General features: G+C 42.2%; 1 protein-coding gene across 5 annotated transcripts in view; it reads right to left on the reverse strand.

The window, feature by feature from the left end:
* POLR1B (RNA polymerase I subunit B) overlaps positions 1-15,369 on the reverse strand; it is a 35,470-nt gene extending 20,101 nt beyond the window's left edge. For 2 of the 5 annotated variants that reach the window (XM_055243111.2, XM_055243108.2), the window contains exons 1-7: positions 14,779-15,196; positions 9,961-10,128; positions 9,581-9,727; positions 7,750-7,882; positions 6,041-6,177; positions 4,730-4,953; positions 3,903-4,074 (exon numbers count right to left, since the gene is read on the reverse strand). In XM_055243111.2, the coding sequence (XP_055099086.1) occupies positions 3,903-4,074; positions 4,730-4,953; positions 6,041-6,177; positions 7,750-7,882; positions 9,581-9,727; positions 9,961-10,128; positions 14,779-14,955 (1,158 nt within the window). In that variant the 5' untranslated portion in view covers positions 14,956-15,196. Of the gene's footprint in view, positions 1-3,902; positions 4,075-4,729; positions 4,954-6,040; positions 6,178-7,749; positions 7,883-9,580; positions 9,728-9,960; positions 10,129-14,778 lie in introns of all 5 variants that reach the window. The other 3 variants (XM_055243109.2, XM_063616628.1, XM_055243110.2) reach the window with 3 other exon arrangements.
* Positions 15,370-18,033: the final 2,664 nt, after the last annotated feature.

The raw sequence follows: 18,033 nt of genomic DNA on the forward strand, positions 1-18,033 counted from the left end.
AAGAAAGCCTGGAAGATGTACATAGGTCACTTAATCACTGTATACCTTTTCTAGCAGGCCCCCGAGTCAACACATTAGCCACTATTGATAATCCACCTCTTCAAACTATCAGTGTTTGAACACTCACACTTGGAAGACCTAACTGTTCTTCCAGAAGACAGCACTTGAAGTGACACATTTCATTTCTGTATATTCTCTGGCACTGACACTGCATTTAATATCACTGTGTGGTGCAGTAATATTAAATTTTCAGTACTTGGAAGGAATAAATTTTGGAGAGGTGTGGGAAGAAGGAATATATTTTATAAAATGTTACAATGAATATCACAACTGACAACACACTACTAGAATTTGTAAGTACACTGCTAAAAATCTGTAATGTACAGATAAGGGAATTACCAGAGAGTGAAGGAAGCTGTTAGCTTACCCAACAAGGGTGTTAGCATAGGTTTGGTCTTTATCAAGTGAACCTAGAGGATCAAGTTTGAATGGAAGAGCCTGGCATCAGTGTTCCACCTCTGCTGGTTGCTGTGTAGATTCCTTTCTTGAGCCTACATCTTCCTGTGTCATAAACATTTTTATCAGGTGTACACTGAACACTTCATCTTCACAGTCAAGATGGAATAAGAAGCGCTGGATCTTGACAACTGATTTGTTTGTGTTCTTCTGCCTTGTTTTTCATCAACTATGTCTACTTCCTTATTTGGGTTTAAAATCAAAACCGGAAAAGCTAACTCAAGTGTTTTATGGTTAATCTATAAATAATACAGAAAATATAGTTGCTATTTTTCAATTTTATGTTGCTTATTTCAATGTAAATACAACGTGAATTTTTAACAGTCTATAATTCATCTTATGTCATGGTCATGTATCTTCTGAAGATTGTTTTTAGGCTCCAAACTCAAAGGTTTAAAAGCTTTAACATAGCTGGTAAGGAAATCAGATACTCGGCAATGAATTCTCTGAAAAGCCCCAATTTTCCCTTTGTTTCTCTTGTTACTGAAACAGGTCACCTTAGTAATACCTTGCTACAGAAGACTCATTTCTTTTCTTTTTTTTCTGTTGAGACAGGGTCTTGCTCTGTCACTTAGACTGGAGTGCACTAGCATGATCACAGCACACTGCACCCTCTGCCGCCTGGGCTCAGGCAATCCTCTTACCTCAGCCTGCTGAGTAGCTGGGACCACAGGTATGGCCCATCAGTCCTGGCTAAATTTTTAAAAAATTATTTGTAGAGACGAGGTTTTGTCTCTGGGCTGTTTGCCCAGATTAGTCTCAAACTCCTGGGTTCAAGTGATCCTCCCACCTTGGCCTCCCAAAGTGCTGGGATTACAGGTGTGAGCCACTGCACTAGGCATTTTTTCTTTTTTCTTTTTGAGATAAGGTCTTGCTCTTTTGCCCAGGCTACAGTGCAGTAGCATGATCACCCCTTATTGCAGCCTTGACCTCCTGGGCTCAGGGATCCTCCCACCTCAGCCTCCCAAGTGGCTGGGACCACAGTCATGTACCACCATGCCCAGCTAACAGTTTTTTTTTTTTGAGACAGGGTCTTGCTCTGTCGCCCAGGCTGGAGTGCAGTGGCGTGATCTCAGCTCACTGTAACCTCCGTCTCCCAGGCTCATGCAATTCTCCTGCCTCAGCCTCCTGAGTAGCTGGGATTGTAGGAGCATGCCAGCGTGCCCAGCTAATTTTTATATTTTTTGTAGAGACAGCGTTTTGCCATGTTGCCCAGGCTAGTCTTGAACTCCTGAGCTCAGGAGATCCACCCACCTTGGCATCTCAAAGTGCTGGGATTATAGGTGTGAGCCACTGCACCTGGCCACTGCTAATAGTTTTTATTATTTCTGTAGCGATCTCCCTATGTTGTCCAGGCTGGTCTCAAACTCCTTGGGCTCAAGTTACCCTTCTGCCTCAGCCTCCCAAAGTGCTGGGATTACAGGCATGAGCTACTGTACCCCCGGTCTCATTTCTTTTTCTTTTCTTTTTTTCCTAATTAGGAATTGATGTGGAATGAAGACACATTTATAAGTGTGGAATACAATGAGCCCACCATGCTTCACTTTAAGTAGATGGGAAATGTAAATTAACCTTTACTTGAAAGGTTAATTTAATAACAGATTAAATTAATAAGAGAAAACTTATGCTGCCTGCTTTCAATTTTTGTCAGGAAAATTCTAGGCTGCTGAAATTTTTCAATCTAATTTTATTGACAGAGCAAACAGAAACAAAGATTATTACTTTTGGGGAGAATGTAAATAAGAATTACTAACTAGATAAGAAATTAGAAGGCCGGGCATGGTAGCTCACGCCTGTAATCCCAGCACTTTGGGAGGCCAAGGCAGGTGGCTCACTTGAGGTCAGGAGTTTGAGACCAGCCTGGCCAACATGGTGAAATCCCGTCTCTACTAAAAATAAAAAAATCAGCCGGGCATGGTGGCACACGCCTGTAATCCTAGATACCCGGGAGGCTGAGGCAGGAGAATCACTTGAACCCGGGAGGCGGAGGTTGCAGTGAGCCGAGATTGTGGCACTGCACTCTAGCCTGGGAGACAGAGCAAGACTCTGTCTCAAAATAAAATAAAATAAATTAGAAGCCAGGCACGGTGGCTCACACTTGTAATCCCAGCACTTTGGGAGGCCGAGGCAGGTGGATCACCTGAGGTCAGGAGTTCAAGACCAGCCTGGCTGACATGGTGAAACCCCATCTCTACTAAAAATACAATACATTACCTCTTAGATTACATCTTTTTGGGAATAAGATGCAAAATATAAAATGCCACTGAATCAATATTCTTACGAAATCATTTCTGTGCCATGCCAACTTTCTCTCTATATACATCTACAATCAAATTTCACTACTCACAGTAGTTATGTTCTAGTGAACACTGAATTAACACATACGAAACCACTGCTCCTGGGGAGAAATGCTGGGTTCCTGCAAGTCTCTGGTCATAACATTCTAGTCAACGGATCAATATACAATCTTGTTTAATGCAATCTTTTGTTGAAAGGCACCTTATTTAATATACCTTGTTAATTCGTTAACACTGAACACTAGACAGCACTTTAGCACTATGCTTGGGGACCATTATAAACGGCAAAAACTGGCCAGGCGCGCTGGCTCATGTCTCCAATCCTATCACTTTGGGAGGCTGAAACAGGAGGATCACATGAGCCCAGCAGTTTGCAGCCTGTACAACATAGTGGGACCCTGTTTCCACAAAAAAAAATAAAAAATTAGCCGGGTGTGGTGGTGAATGTTTATAGTCCCAGCTGCTCAGGAGGCTGAGGTGGGAGGATTGCTTGAGCCTGGGAGGTTGAGGCTGAGACCTGGTCTCAAAAAAAAAAACAAAAAAGTCACCAATAAGAAGCACGACAATGTGAAAAACATAGCACTGAATATACCTCAAAAAGGACCCTCTTTATAGTATGAGCTGAAACCGGAAAGCAGAGCATCGCTCTGCCCCGCCTCAGCTGTAACATTTGCCTCAGGAAACACAAGTTCTTCACTGCTCTGCTCATGTGTGTGAATAATCATGAAAGCACCGAGTAGTGACATTAGGGTTACAAATTTATTTTAGCCAGTGAGTGAATTCACAAATACACAATCTACAAATAATGAGGATCAACCATATGTATGAATATAGGCCATTTGCTTTTTATCATTAACACTGTGACCAAGATTTGATGTGATCTTTATATTAAAATATTAAGCAAATTTCCAAACCTGGTGTAAGCTAGGATTTCTGATTCCCTTACTGCTAAATGAACAAACAAAAAAGAGATCACACAAAACGCCAAAACTAGAAACTATAAACATGCAGAAAACAGTACTACTAGACAAAGTCACACCATTCCACAAGTGGTACCACTGGCCAAGGGTGGACATAGCACGCATTTACCTTCAGAAACATAAGGAACAGCTGACCCGGTGTGAGGACTTCTTGGTTCACTAAACTATCAGGATTGTCCTCCATGCACTCTCCTTTGGCTAAAGCAAAGAGCTTTCGCGTCATGAGACAAAGCATATAAAACTTTTCAGTATTGGATTTCAAGTGGATACAGATGCACTGGCTGTCAAAACAGAAAAAAAAAAAAGCTTAAAACAATCCAGTTGGTAATACTACTTAATGTTCTATTAACCAAGATCCCCAATTCATGCTTACTTAACTTTAATTAAATAAAATTAAGCATTCAGTTTTTGAGCCGCACTGGCCACATTTGAAGTGCTTATCATGTGGCTAGTGACTATGCACTGGACAGCACCAGCATGGAGCTGGCTTCTTTAGTAATTATACAGTGGTTATATAAGACAAAGTCCTTGCTTTGGAGAAATAAAGAGACACAATCCCTGTAACTTTCAAACCATACAGAAGAAAAATGTACATCTGTGTACACAGAAAGTAAAAAAGTAAATGTAAATGAATGAAACGTTCACAATTAGTGAATATAAGAATCCAATGTACTATTTGGACATTATTCTGGAAGTCTGAAATGATTTCAAAATAAAAGATAAAAAGTACTATGAAATAAAACACAACTACTAAAAAAAATACAAGTGAGGAGGGGCCACAAAAACAAAGGTAGCCCCCAGCTGGCAAGGACCAGAATTCTACCCCAAGATTCACTCTCATTCCCAAATGACTCGCCCACCCAAACTGCAACCAATACAAAGAACCACTGACAGCCCTCCACCAATCCAAAAACAGTTTAGACAAAGCGCACATACTTAAACAGGAACTCCGCAGCTTGCTCATTTGGGTACCAGTCAGGAACATTGAGTTTCACTCTGAAGCATTCACCTAGGTAGTTAAGGACCTGTTTTTGTGTGGAACAACCCTCCTCCATTACAATCCTTAACATCTGAGAAACACAGTTCCTAAGGAAAGAATCATCCTCTTTTCCTTTGATGAGCTCCTGAAAGATCTGATAATCAGAAAAGCTGACAAGTGCCTAGAATAGAAAATAAAGGGTTTAATTGCTCACTAATAACTAAAATATTTTATCTATTCAGTAATAATTATCTTCTCTAATTTTTTTAATACCCAAGGAAAATTAGCACTCTGCTATTGCTGAATCAAAGTAAACTCTCTCAACTAAAGCATTCTTTGTATGATAGCCAGACAGCAAAATGGCCTCCAGGGTCCTCACCTCCTGGTGTTCACAAACATGTGTAGTTTCCTCCCATGCTGAATCAAGGCTGGCCTGCTTGACCAAGAGAATGTGGTGAAAAAGATGATGGGAGACTCCCAGGGCTAGGTCACAAAGGGCACTGCAGCTTTTGCCTTCTGCATCTTCTGCTGTCTGTTGTCTCAGTTAACTATGTGGAGGAAGACAGCTGCCTCAAGCAGCCTACAGAAAGGGCCATGTAGAGAGCAACCCCATGAGGAGACCTCCTGCCAACAACTAGAACTGATTTGCCAGCCATGTGAGTGAGCCACCCTGGAAGTCCTCAAAATGACTGCAGTCCTGTCTGACATCTCCATGCAACCTCCTGAGACCCTGGGCCACAACTGCCCAGCCAAAGCACTGCCGAACTCCCGACCCACAGAAACTGTGAGACAGAAATGTTTATTGATGTTTTAAGCTATTGAATTTTTTTTTTTTTTTGAGACGGAGTCTCGCTCTGTCGCCCAGGCTGGAGTGCAGTGGCGCAATCTTGGCTCACTGCAAGCTCCGCCTCCCGGGTTCATGCCATTCTCCTGCCTCAGCCTCTCTGAGTAGCTGGGACTGCAGGCGCCCACCACCACGCCCGGCTAATTTTTTGTATTTTCAGTAGAGACGGGGTTTCACTGTGTTAGCCAGGATGGTCTGGATCTCCCGACCTCGTGATCCGCCGGCCTTGGCCTCCCAAAGTGCTGGGATTACAGGTGTGAGCCACCGCGCCCAGCCTAAGCTATTGAATTTTGAGGTAATTTGTTTTGGAGCAGTAGATAACTAGTACAGTATTATTTTAACAAAGAGAATCCATCCAATCTGCACAGGATACTACCCCCAATGAATTTCTTCGTAATAAAAGAAGGCATTCATTAAGTCATACCTTAAGTGCAAATCCCAAAGGAAGAAAAAACAGTTCTTTCCGGTAAATAAAGTTCAACATAACAGTGCCATTTTCCAAGTAGTGGAGGTTCATATTGACAGCGGAATGTTCTTCCCTCACACAGTGCACTGAAACTCCTATTGAACCAAACAACAAAAAAATCAGAAACTCATTGATACTATAATTGCTTCAATCATTTTTTCTGAACAATCTTACCCTCTTAGACACAATTAAAGCCAAATCACTAAGTGTAGCCAAGACTGACAATCAAAAATGTTTCTAAACCTCAGCAAATGTCCTCTTGCATGCAAAATCTACCCAGATTGAGAAACACTAATGGAAAATAACTGAAACTATGAATTTAAGCAAACTTCAAAGTTTCCCTCCAGGACAGAGTCCACGTCTTTTAGCACTTTATATCTGCCTTAAACTGTGGAGTCTGGTCAAGACATGGTGCTTGATCTAATAGTTCCAATGGAGAAAAGTAGAATTTTAGATTTTATTTCAGTTTCAGGCAAAGACTGCTAAGACATACTACAATCAACTGATGCAAAAGAAAATGACTAGACATTCGGGCATGCTGTTTTTCTAGGTATAGTATGTATGGCTATAATTAAGGTCTGATTTTTAGCTTAACTATCAGGACAAATTGTTTAACTGTCAGGGTTGCTCAAGAATATAACATGCTGTCTTAGGCATTGTCAAAGAGAATGCTCAAACAGAGGCCAGGTGGCTGTCAGACAGAGACCCTGAGGGGCGTGCCACAGTGGCCTGAACCAGAAGACATCCAAGGCCCACATTCACCTATGGCCAAGGCAGACTAGCTTTCATCTTCATAAGTAGTAACAAAAATACACATGCTCTTTCAGTTTGCAAAAGTGAAACATAATAGAAAGTTGGTTTTCCACTACGAAATCTTTGTAAATTTTAAAATGCTTATAATTGATAAAAATCATATATATTCAAGGTGGACAATACCTTGAATATACATATACATATATTATAATGATTTCCACAATCAAACTGATGAAAACATCAATCACCACCCATAGTTATCATTTGTATGTATGTGTGCAGGCGTGTGTGGTTGAGACACTTAAAATGTACTCATCAAATTTTAAGTAAGCAGTACAGTATTACTATCGTCACCAGGCTGTACATCGGATCCCCAGAACTTAATTCATCTTGCAACTGCAAGTCTGTATCCTCTGACTAACATCTCTCCATTTCTTCTTCCATCCCAATTATGAAAACTTAACATAGGAATGCTCAATAGAAAAACAACAAAAAACAAAAGAAAGGCCAGACACAGTGGCTCATGCATGTAATCTCAGCACTTTGGGAGGCCGAGGCAGAAGGACTGCTTGAGCCCAAGAGTTTGAGATCAGCCTGGGCAACATGGTGAAACCTCATCCCTACAAAAAAAAAAAAAAATTAGCCAGGCATGGTGGCACATGCCTGTGGTCCCAGCTACTTGGAAGGCTGGGGTGGGAGGATCATGTGAGCCTGGGAAGGTCGAGGCTATGGCGAGCTGTGATCACATCGCTCTGCACTTCAGCCTGGGTGACAGAGTGAGACCCTGTCTCAGGAAAAAAAAAAAAAAAAAAAAAGAAACAAAAATATCAAAGACTATTTAGATGCATCTACTTTAGAAAAAAAAAGGTTTTAAAATTTCCTTAAAAAACATTCTAATAATCTCCAGAACTTACCATACTGAGTATAACCAGGCCCTCTGGTTTTCCATTTTGGTCTTATCATTGCAATGGGAAAATTTCTCCGAGGCATAATCAACATTCGGATGACTTTTTCAATGCCATTGATTATAAAATAGCCCCCCATTTCCTGCCAAAAAGATGAATTGCAACTTGTTAAACAAAGATACACGACTAACTGTAAACATGAACCTCATTCCTAGCCAAAGGTAGTACAACACACAGAACAGGAACACAGAGGTGAAACGTACTACTGATCCCTTGAAAACAGTACACAGACACTGTCTTTGTGTGAATTAACAGTTTTCTCAAGTATATTACAAAGGTCCTAGGGACATGGGAAAAAAGTATGGAAGAAAAATAGGGTACCTCTCTTTATCAGACAGGCTCAACCTAACTTGCCTTTCTGTCCCCTAAAATGACTTCAGTCTTCAAATAACACTAAAAAAAACTTACTCCAAAGAGACGCTGAAAGATAAAACTGGGCCAGGCATGGTGGCTTACGCCTGTAATCCCAGCACTTTGGGAGGCCGAGACAGGAGCATCACGAGGTCAGGAGATCGAGACCATCCTGGCCAACACGGTGAAACCCCATCTCTACTAAAAATACAAAAAATTAGCCAGGCGTGGTGGTGGGCACCTGTAGTCCCAGCTACTCAGGAGGCTAAGGCAGAAGAATGGCTTGAACCCGGGAGGCGGAGCTTGCAGTGAGCCAAGATCGCACCACTGCACTCCAACCTGGGTGACAGAGTGAGACTCCGTCTCAAAAAAAAAAAAAAGAAAGATAAAAACTGTAACCATTTTGCTTCTATACTCGAGTATGGTTTCCCAAATAAGTTCAAAAACTTGATTGTATGAAAGCTCTGGAAACCAGAAATTTGGATTAGCTAAATAGAAAAATATTTTTAATAGCTCTGCTCAATATCACATTTCTGTAATAAACAGCTACTATTTACGAATTGCCTACTATGAAACAGGTATATTATACTAGGTGCTCTATGTTATCATAACATTTAATTCTCATAACAATGAGTGGGGTAGCTATTATACCCATTTGCAGCAGAGGAAACTGAGGCTCAGGGAGATTAACTTCCCCAAACCACAAGACTGATAAGCGGAAGAGTTGTGTGTCAAACCCAGATCTGACACCAAAACCCTCTTCCCACCACATAACACCATCTACCTATTTAGTAGGCACCATCTGTTCATCTTGATTACCTCAACTCAACACTACAAAGCCACTTAATATAGCTGAAAGAAATGATGAAGGGAAGGCATATAAGTCATTTAATATGTGCACAGAATCTTACTGTTAGCAAAGCAGACATTTTTATTTTATTTTTTTAGTGACGGGGGTCTCACTCTGTCTCCCAGGCTGGAGTGCAGTGGCACAATCATGGCTCACTGTAGTCAGGCCTCCTGGGCTCAAGTGATGCTCCCGCCTTAGCCTCCCAATTAGCTGGGACTACAGATCCATGCCACCACCATGCCCAGCTAAATAGACATTTTTGACAATAGCTTTGTGGGTTAAGACAGCTTGAAAAAAAAAAAATTCGTGGAAGTATGTCTCTATCATTCAGAAAATTAGGGAAAAACCTACCAGTTCTTCCCCCTTGAACAATAATATTCTCTAATTTTATAGCCACTTTTTCATACTGTCTAATTTGATAGTCATTCAGAGCCATACACTGTATGCAGGCAAGATACTGGCATCTCTTTCACCTATCCAGAAATTGGAGCAGAGAAAGAAAACACTGACACACTTCTTGTCTTCTTACTCCCAACACAGGCCTTCTCTACTGTCTCACGCCTGGACGCCCGTGATTACCTCTGCCTCCTCATGGTGCTCAATGAGGGCTTGTGGGGGAAGGTTATGTAAGTTGCAAAGCTTGGATTTCACCATGATGGGAACATAGCCAAGAAACTGCTTAATGATTCCTTTTGAGATTCCATTCACTGCCCAGTTGATATCAGCCTAAATGAAAACGAGAGAAAAAGTTACTTAACAGAAATATCTGCATTTGCGAGAACAAATGAGTATTTTCAAAGACTGAGGAAGAAGATCAATTAAATTATTTCATGCCTTAGATTGGGATCTCTTAGACAACAGCACCAAGAAAGCAATTTCTGGCATAAACTTTATTAGGCAGCTGCCCTACTCCCAAATATGTGCAGTGTTGAGTGTCATACAGCGTCACTAGTACTCACTGTCAACTTCCCACGGTAGGTACTCCTTCGGCCCCGGCATTCTGCTGGATAAATGTTGACCTCTTTGCAGATGGTCCCTTTTGGCACTGTAGGTGGACTGATGACAGCATCCAGAATAGTAAAAGAGATACGCTCATCTTTGAAAGTAAATTCAAAGGGAGGTATAGCCTGAAATGCAATTCACACTATTAAATTGCTTGCATTTCCAAAGCATTTTTTCTCTGAGACTCTTCCAAATCTTATGTGTTCTACAAACATTGATGCCTGTGATGCCACCATGACACACCTAAAAAGGACAGTTAAGGCCGGGCGCGGTGGCTCAAGCCTGTAATCCCAGCACTTTGGGAGGCCGAGGCGGGCGGATCACGAGGTCAGGAGATCGAGACCATCCTGGCTAACACGGTGAAACCCCGTCTCTACTAAAAATACAAAAAATTAGCCGGGTGTGTTGGCAGGCGCCTGTAGTCCCAGCTACTCGGGAGGCTGAGGCAGGAGAATGGCGTGAACCCGGGAGCCGGAGCTTGCAGTGAGCCGAGATCGCGCCACTGCACTCCAGCCTGGGCAACAGAGCGAGACTCCGTCTCAAAAAAAAAAAAAAAAAAAAAAAAAAAAAAAAAAAAAGGACAGTTAAGGCTACCTCCAGTTGGCCGGGCGTGGTGGCTCACGCCTGTAATTCCAGCACTTTGGGAGGCCGAGGAGGGAGGATCACGAGGTCAGGAGATCGAGACCATCCTGGCTAACATGGTGAAACCCCGTCTCTACTAAAAATACAAAAAAAATTAGCCGGGCGTGGTGGTGGGCGCCTGTAGTCCCAGCTACTCGGGAGGCTGAGGCAGGAGAATGGCATGAACCCGGGAGGCAGAGCTTGCAGTGAGCCGAGATCGCACCACTGCACTCCAGCCTGGGCGACAGAGCGAGACTCCGTCTCAAAAAAAAAAAAAAAAAGCTACCTCCAGTCTACTCATAACTTCACTAAATACTTAAAACCACAATGCATTATTAGTACAAGATTGTTTTGAGTGACTACATGTGTCAGAGACTGTAGCAGGCTCTAGGGATACAGCTGTGAACAGAACAAAATTCCTGTTCTCTGAACCAAGAGCCTTGTGTATTCTTAACTTGTCTATGTGCATAGCAAGACAAATGGGACTACTGCTAATATAACAAGAATATGGAAACATCCTTTAGGATTTAAGACTAGATGCTTAATGTACGATGGCAACGTCATACTGAAGCCAGAGCCATGCAAAGGAAAAGATGGTGGCCAGGCCATCCCCTTCCACAGAAGTTACTTCTTTGTACCATTCTGTGGGGGAAGCTTTGCTGTTCTGAGGAAGGGGCATCACCAAGCTCTCCTATATATTAATTACAAGCAACCTCCTAGCCTTAGTCTTAGAATAATGAAAATGAAAAAATGGAACCAAGAAAGAATACCAAGGGGGTTCTCCATCCTCACGTGAGTTAACTGACCTTTTATAAATTTTAAAATTTTATCTAAAGCTGGTATTATTTTAGAAATTCATATTTTATTTAAAAATAAAAGCCAGATGCAGTGGCTCACACTCGTAATCCCAATATTTGGGAGACTGAGGGAGGAGGACTACTTGAGCCCAGGAGTTTGAGACGAGCCTGGGCCACACAGGGAGACCCCGTCTCTACAAAAAATAAAAATAAAAAAATTAGCCGGGCATAGTGGTGCGCGCCTGTGGTCCCAGCTACTTGAGAGGTTGAGGTGGGAGGATCACTTGAGCCTGGAAGGTCGAGGCTGCACTGAGCTATAACCATGCCACTGCATTCCTGCCTAGGTGACAAAGTGAGATCCTGTCTCAAAAAAAAAAAAAAAAAATGGAGTTAAAAAAGAGAGATTAGAAGATTTGCTTTCTCAAGACACAGCTGCACTATCTAGAAAGAAATACAGTGAACTGTTGTTATTCATAATAGTTATGTTCTATACAGTTGCCATAAACACTGAATTAGCCAATACCGAAACACTGCTCCTAGGGTAAATACGTGGTTAGCTTCCTGCGAGCCTCTGGTCACATTTCATCAACTGATCAATATACAGTCTTGCATTATATGTGTTTCTGTTTAAGGACAGCTTATTTAATACATATTATTGAGTCCGTAACTCATGCCTGAACAAAGCCTAAGATTTCATCCACTGATCAATACACAACCTTGCATTATGTGGGTTTCAGTTTAAGGACAGCTTATTTAATATATATTATTGAGTCCCTAACTCATGCCTGAACAAAGCCTATGTTAAAGGCATGTATTAATATTTTCCCCAAAAGGCACAGCACAGCCTTCTTGTGCTTAGGAGCTTTATACATAACTTTAATACTTTCATACTTTGCTTGGGGGACATTTTAAACAGCAAAATCACCAACAAAAAGCACAAAACGTGGAACTAAATAGTGAAGACAACCTCTGTTTATAGTTTAAGAACTTAAAACAAGAAGGCCGAGCATCACCTTGTTAGATCTCAGCTGGGAAAATGGACACTAAGCAACTCAACTTTTTCGCTGCTTCTGGGCATGGTGCTTTTGGAGTAGAAGTAAATTTTAGTGAGTAGGTGAATCTGCAAATATAGAATCCCCAAGGAATAAAAACCAATTGTATTTTGAAAAGATTTTGAAAAGACAGACACATAAATTCTGACTCACAGAAAGGAGGAATTCACTCCAAAGAAACTAGGCAAAATTATGTGTTGTAAGTAAAAAATATGGTAACTATTTTTTCCCTTGGCTTTATAAATATTAGTCATTTATGTTACTGTGTTTTACAGAACATTTTCAAATACTATATTATTATGGTCCTAGCTAAGTTGTGGCATCATTTTCTACGCAGGGCCAGATTTTCTTCATCTACTTCAATCAAAACGATTATCACAAGGGACTGAATGCAGACATGAGAATCCAGTTGTCTTTTCATTAAGCCAGACATTAAAAAGATTTTTAATAATGCAATTCATCTAACTTTTTTGCTTTGGAAAATATTTTTCTTAAAAATGTTAACATATAATTGGTTTATTTATTTATTTATTTATTTTTTTGGGAGAGTCTCACTCTGTCACCCAGGCTGTAATGCAGTGGTGCAATCGTGGCTCACTGCAACCTCCGCCTCCCGGGTTCAAGCGATTCTCGTGCCTCGGCCTCCTGAGTAGCTGGGATTACAGACATGTGCCACCACGCCCGGCTAATTTTTGTATTTTTTAGTAGAGATGGGGTTTCACCAGGTTGGCCAGGCTGGTCTGGAACTCCTGACCTCAAGTGATCTACCCGCCTTGACCTCCCAAAGTGCTGGGATTACAGTCAAGAGCCACAACACCCAGCCGACTGGCTTAATTTTAAATTAATTAGTGCTTTTCTAAAATTTCTCAATTTGATTTTTTTTTTTTTAAAAGACAGGTCTCACTCTGTTACCGAGGATGGAGTGCAGTGGCACAATCATAGTTCATTGCAGCCTCAAATTCCTGGGCTCAACTTATCCTCCCACCTCAGCCTCCCAAGTAGCTGAGACCAGCTACTTGGGTGCGCACCACCATGCCCCACTAATTTTTAAATTTTTGTAGAGGTGGGGTTTCACTATGTTATCCAAGCTGGTTTTGAAATCCTGGGCTCAAGTCATCCTTCTGCCTTGGCCTACCAAAGTCCTGGGATTACAGGTGTGAGCCACTGCACCCAGCCCGATTAACTTTTAATTAGGTATTTTTCTCACAGACATGATACTGTAAGAATCCAGGCACAATACAAATAACCCCCACCACTCTAGTCTTTCTAAACAATAAATCTTCATGGCTCCCATATTATTTGCCGAATAGAGTTCAAGAATCAGACTGGCAATCAAAGCTCTCCACATTATCTCTATCCCTATCTCTCACAACACAAATCTTACCCAACAAAACCACAGGTAGGGTCCCCTAAGCATGTGACTCTGCTCTACTCTTCCCCTGGACGAAATGCACGTTTCTCACCCTCTTGAACTCATCTAATCCTGCCCCTTCTCAAACTCCTAGATTAGTTGCGCCGCCCATATGCTCCCACAGTAGCCCACATAATTCCTTGGCAGAGCAGTTCTCAAGAATATTGGCACGAACTGCTTTCATATCTTCACCCCTTCAACCCCCAAACACGACAGGAAGCACTTAAATGCATGAACTGTCTCGTACACGGGACTGCCTCCTCCACATCCTCTGAGCCTCGTGCCTGGAGACAATGGGGATGCTTACTAAACGAAACTTTCCCCCACCATACTCACTTGAATTCTGCTATCATTACTCTACGCTAATAATGCAATTACACTTTTCGATTCAATCTTGCTTTTATGACTCATTTATACCTTCCTCAGCACCTGCTTAATTCATAACAAATGACGAGTAGTTTCTCTCTTTAAAGCTCTAAGAGAAGGAAACTGAAGGATAACCTTGAACATTACACTGTACCTACAAATAAGTTCGGAATCTTTTGAGGTACGTTTTGGAGAGTTAAGTCTTCAAGTGATATATAGCCGTGTGCATTGTGAAGCACACTCCAGATAAGCCACTTCCTCACTCTCACAGCACCCCGAAACTGTCCAAAGTACGGTTCACAATCGCTTTTCACTCCAGAATCACGAATACATCTCTTAAGACGCCTCGACTACAAGTCTCACGAAGCCCAGTTCCGTGTCCTGTTTAACATGTTGTGCTCTCCCGCTTACCCACCGAGCCTGTCAGGATCAAGGAGCACATGCATTTGGGGTCATACTGTGACCTCCCAGCCATCTCCCTGGGATTGGCCTCGCCGCGGCAAGGGCGCCAGCGGACGCCGCGCTCACCTGCACCGCGAGGCCGAGACCCTCGTGCACAGCGTAGTTGAAGGACTCCACATGCGCCCGCGTCAGCTCCTGCAACGCTGTCTTTTGCTGTTCCCGCGGGATTCCATAAGAGGGGTCAGTCAAGTGCTTTAGGCTAGGCCCGCTGGGCAGGTTCCGCCACTGGCTGCCGGGATCCATGTGGCCACCTGCACACCGGACGCCAGTGTCGCTATACGCCGGAAGTAGTGGCCGGAGTCCCGTTTCCGCAGCCTGCTGGGAAATGTAGTTCCCTCTCGTTCCACCCGCCCTAGGCCCTACGGTTTCGGTTTCTTGGGGTCGACGTAGAACCAAAAACGTCGCGAGTGAACGGGACGATTAAGGCCGTGTCCAGCCAGAGCGTGACGGGCCCTCCCTTTCTCCCATTTTCCGCCCCACTTATCTCCCTCCTCTGCGAAAGATGCCGCAGGTGGAAGCCCGCTCCCCGCCCAGTTGAGCATGTGACCTCTTTGGCTCTCATTGGCTCAGTCAATTAGGATTGGAGGAGAGCGGTGTTCTCAGGTTCTCTTCTATTTCCCTTAACCTGTTCCCAGTCCCACGCTGATGCCGACCCTGGGGAGTCATCCGGCCAAAGTCGTTGCTACAACGAAAAAGCGGATGCCGGGCCCCGGGCTGACTCTCTACCCAACTCCTAACTCGCGAGGCTTACCCCTGGGAAGCCAAGGAGTGGTCGGGCCCCGCTAACCTCCTCGCATCTTCCGGACTGGAGTCCTGGGGGAGGCCTGGGGAGGGAGGTGGGAGAGGGGTCGGGCGGTCCCTGATGGAGGGGATGGGGCAGCGGGGCGTCCAACTGGATTTACAGCCTGAACTTCCTTTGCGTTCCTGTGAGCCCCTTACCTCCCCAGAATACTGATTAATCAGAGAATGCCTGCTGGTTTTTCAACTTTATTGTGTGTGTGTTTAACAGCTATATTGCGTTATAACTGGCATACAATAAACCACACATTTAAAGTGTACGCGTTAAGTTTTGACCTATGTGTACAACCATGCAGCCATCACCACGATTAAAACAATGAATTAAACCACCACTACCCAGTATCCTCCTGCCCCTGATAGTCCCTCCTTACTGTCAACTTCCCCTTTCCTAGTTCAGCTGGTACTTTTCATTCCTATATCACTTTTTATAAAAAATTTGAGCCGGGAGTCTGTGTTGCACAGGCTGGTCTTGAATTTCTGGCCTCTAGTGATCCTCTCGCCTTGCCTCCCTAAATGCTGGGATTATAGGCATGAGCCACCGCGCGCGCCCGGCCAACTGAGTAGTTGTAGTTCTTTATATAGCCTATACTAGTCCTTGTCAGATACATGATTTGCAAATATTTTTCTCCCATTCAGTGGGTTTTTACTTTCTTGCTGGTGTCCTTTGAAGCAAAACGTTTTAATTTTGAAGTGTAGTTTTTTTCTTTTGTTGCCTGTCTTTTTATATCATATCTAAGATATCATTGTGTAATCCAAGGTCATGAGGATTTAAAAAAAATTTATGGGTACATAATTAGCATATTTATGAGGTATATGAGATGTTTTCATACAGGCATACAATAATAATCACAGGAGGGTAGATGGGGTTTCCATCACCTCAAGCATTCATCATTTCTGTTATGAACATTCCAACTGTACTTCCTCGGTTATTTTTAAAGGTACAACAAATTATTGCTGACTGCAGTCACCCTGTTGTGCTATCAAATACTAGATATTTTTCAATCATGGGGATTTCCACCTATATTTTCTACTAAGAGTTTTGTAGTTTCAACTCTTACATTTAAGTCTTTGACTCATTCTGAGCTAATTTTTGTATATGGTGTGAGAAAGGCATATCACTTTATTCCTTTGCATGTGGATATCCAGTTGTCCTAACACCATTTGTAAAAAAGACTATTCTTTCCCTCATCAAATTGTCTTGGCCTCCTTATCGAAAATCAATTCACCATAGATGCAAGGGTTTATTTTTGACTCTCAGTTCTATTCTCTTGATCTGTATGTCTATCTACATTTATCTGTATGTCTGTCTACAAACTACACAGATTTGATTAATATAGCTTTGTAATAAATTTTGAAATCAGGAAGGGCACACCTTCCAACTTTGTTCTTCTTTCTCCAGATTTCTTTGATCCTTTGTACTTCAATATGGATTTTAGCGTCAGCTTAGCTTGTCAATTTCTTTCTCTTTTTTTTTTGTTCGTTTGTTTGTTTTTTTGAGACAGAGTTTTGCTCTTGTTGCTGAGGTTGGAGTGCAGTGGCATGATCTTGGCTCACTGCAACCTCCACCTCCTGCCTCAGCCTCCCAAATAGCTGAGATTACAGGCATGCACCACCATGCCTGGCTAATTTTGTATTTTTAGTAGAGACGGGGTTTTACCACGTTGGCCAAGCTGGTCTTGAATTCCTGACCTCAAGTAATCCACCTGTTTTGGCCACCCAAAGTGCTGGGATTACAGGTGTGAGCCACCACACCCGGCCCAGCTTGTCAATTTCTGCAAAGAAGGCTGAGATTCTTGAACAGGATTGTGTTCAATCTGTAGATCAATTTGGGGCCTATTTTCATCTTAACAATAATTACCTCCCAATCCATAAACATGCGACGTCTTTCTATTTATTTAGGTGTTCTTTAATTTCTTTCAGAGATGTTTTGTAGTATTTGGTGTAGAAATGAACTTTTGTTAAATTTATTCCTAAGTATTTCATTCTTTTTGGTGATATAAATGGAATTGTTTTCTTCACTTCAAATTGTTTGTAATATGTAGAAATACCATTGAGTTTTGTATATTGATCTTGTGTCTTGCAATCTTGCTAAACTCTTTATTTGTTCTAACAGCGTTAGTGGATTTCTTAGGACTTTTTCTATATGGTATCTTGTCGTCTGCAAAGAGAGATCATCATACTTCTCCCTTTCCAATCTGAATGCGCATTCTTCTTTCCTTCCTTTTGTCTAATTGCTCTGTCTAGAACATTTAATACAATGTTGCAGTGACAAGAATAAATATACTTGTTTTGTGCCTGATATTGGGAAGAAAGCTCCCAACTGGAGCTTTCACATCACCATTAATATGATGTAGGCTGTGGGTTTTTCCAAAGATGCTCTTTATCATGTTGAGGAAGTAATTTATTTCCAGTTTGTTGAGAGGTTTTTTCCAAGAAAGAGTGTTGTGTATTGCCAAATGCTTTTTCAGTATATATTGAAATGATCATGTGCTTTTTGTCCTTTTTTTCTATTAAAGTGGTGTA

The sequence above is a fragment of the Symphalangus syndactylus genome, chromosome 14 (genome assembly GCF_028878055.3).
Source record: "Symphalangus syndactylus isolate Jambi chromosome 14, NHGRI_mSymSyn1-v2.1_pri, whole genome shotgun sequence".
Lineage (NCBI taxonomy): Eukaryota > Metazoa > Chordata > Mammalia > Primates > Hylobatidae > Symphalangus > Symphalangus syndactylus.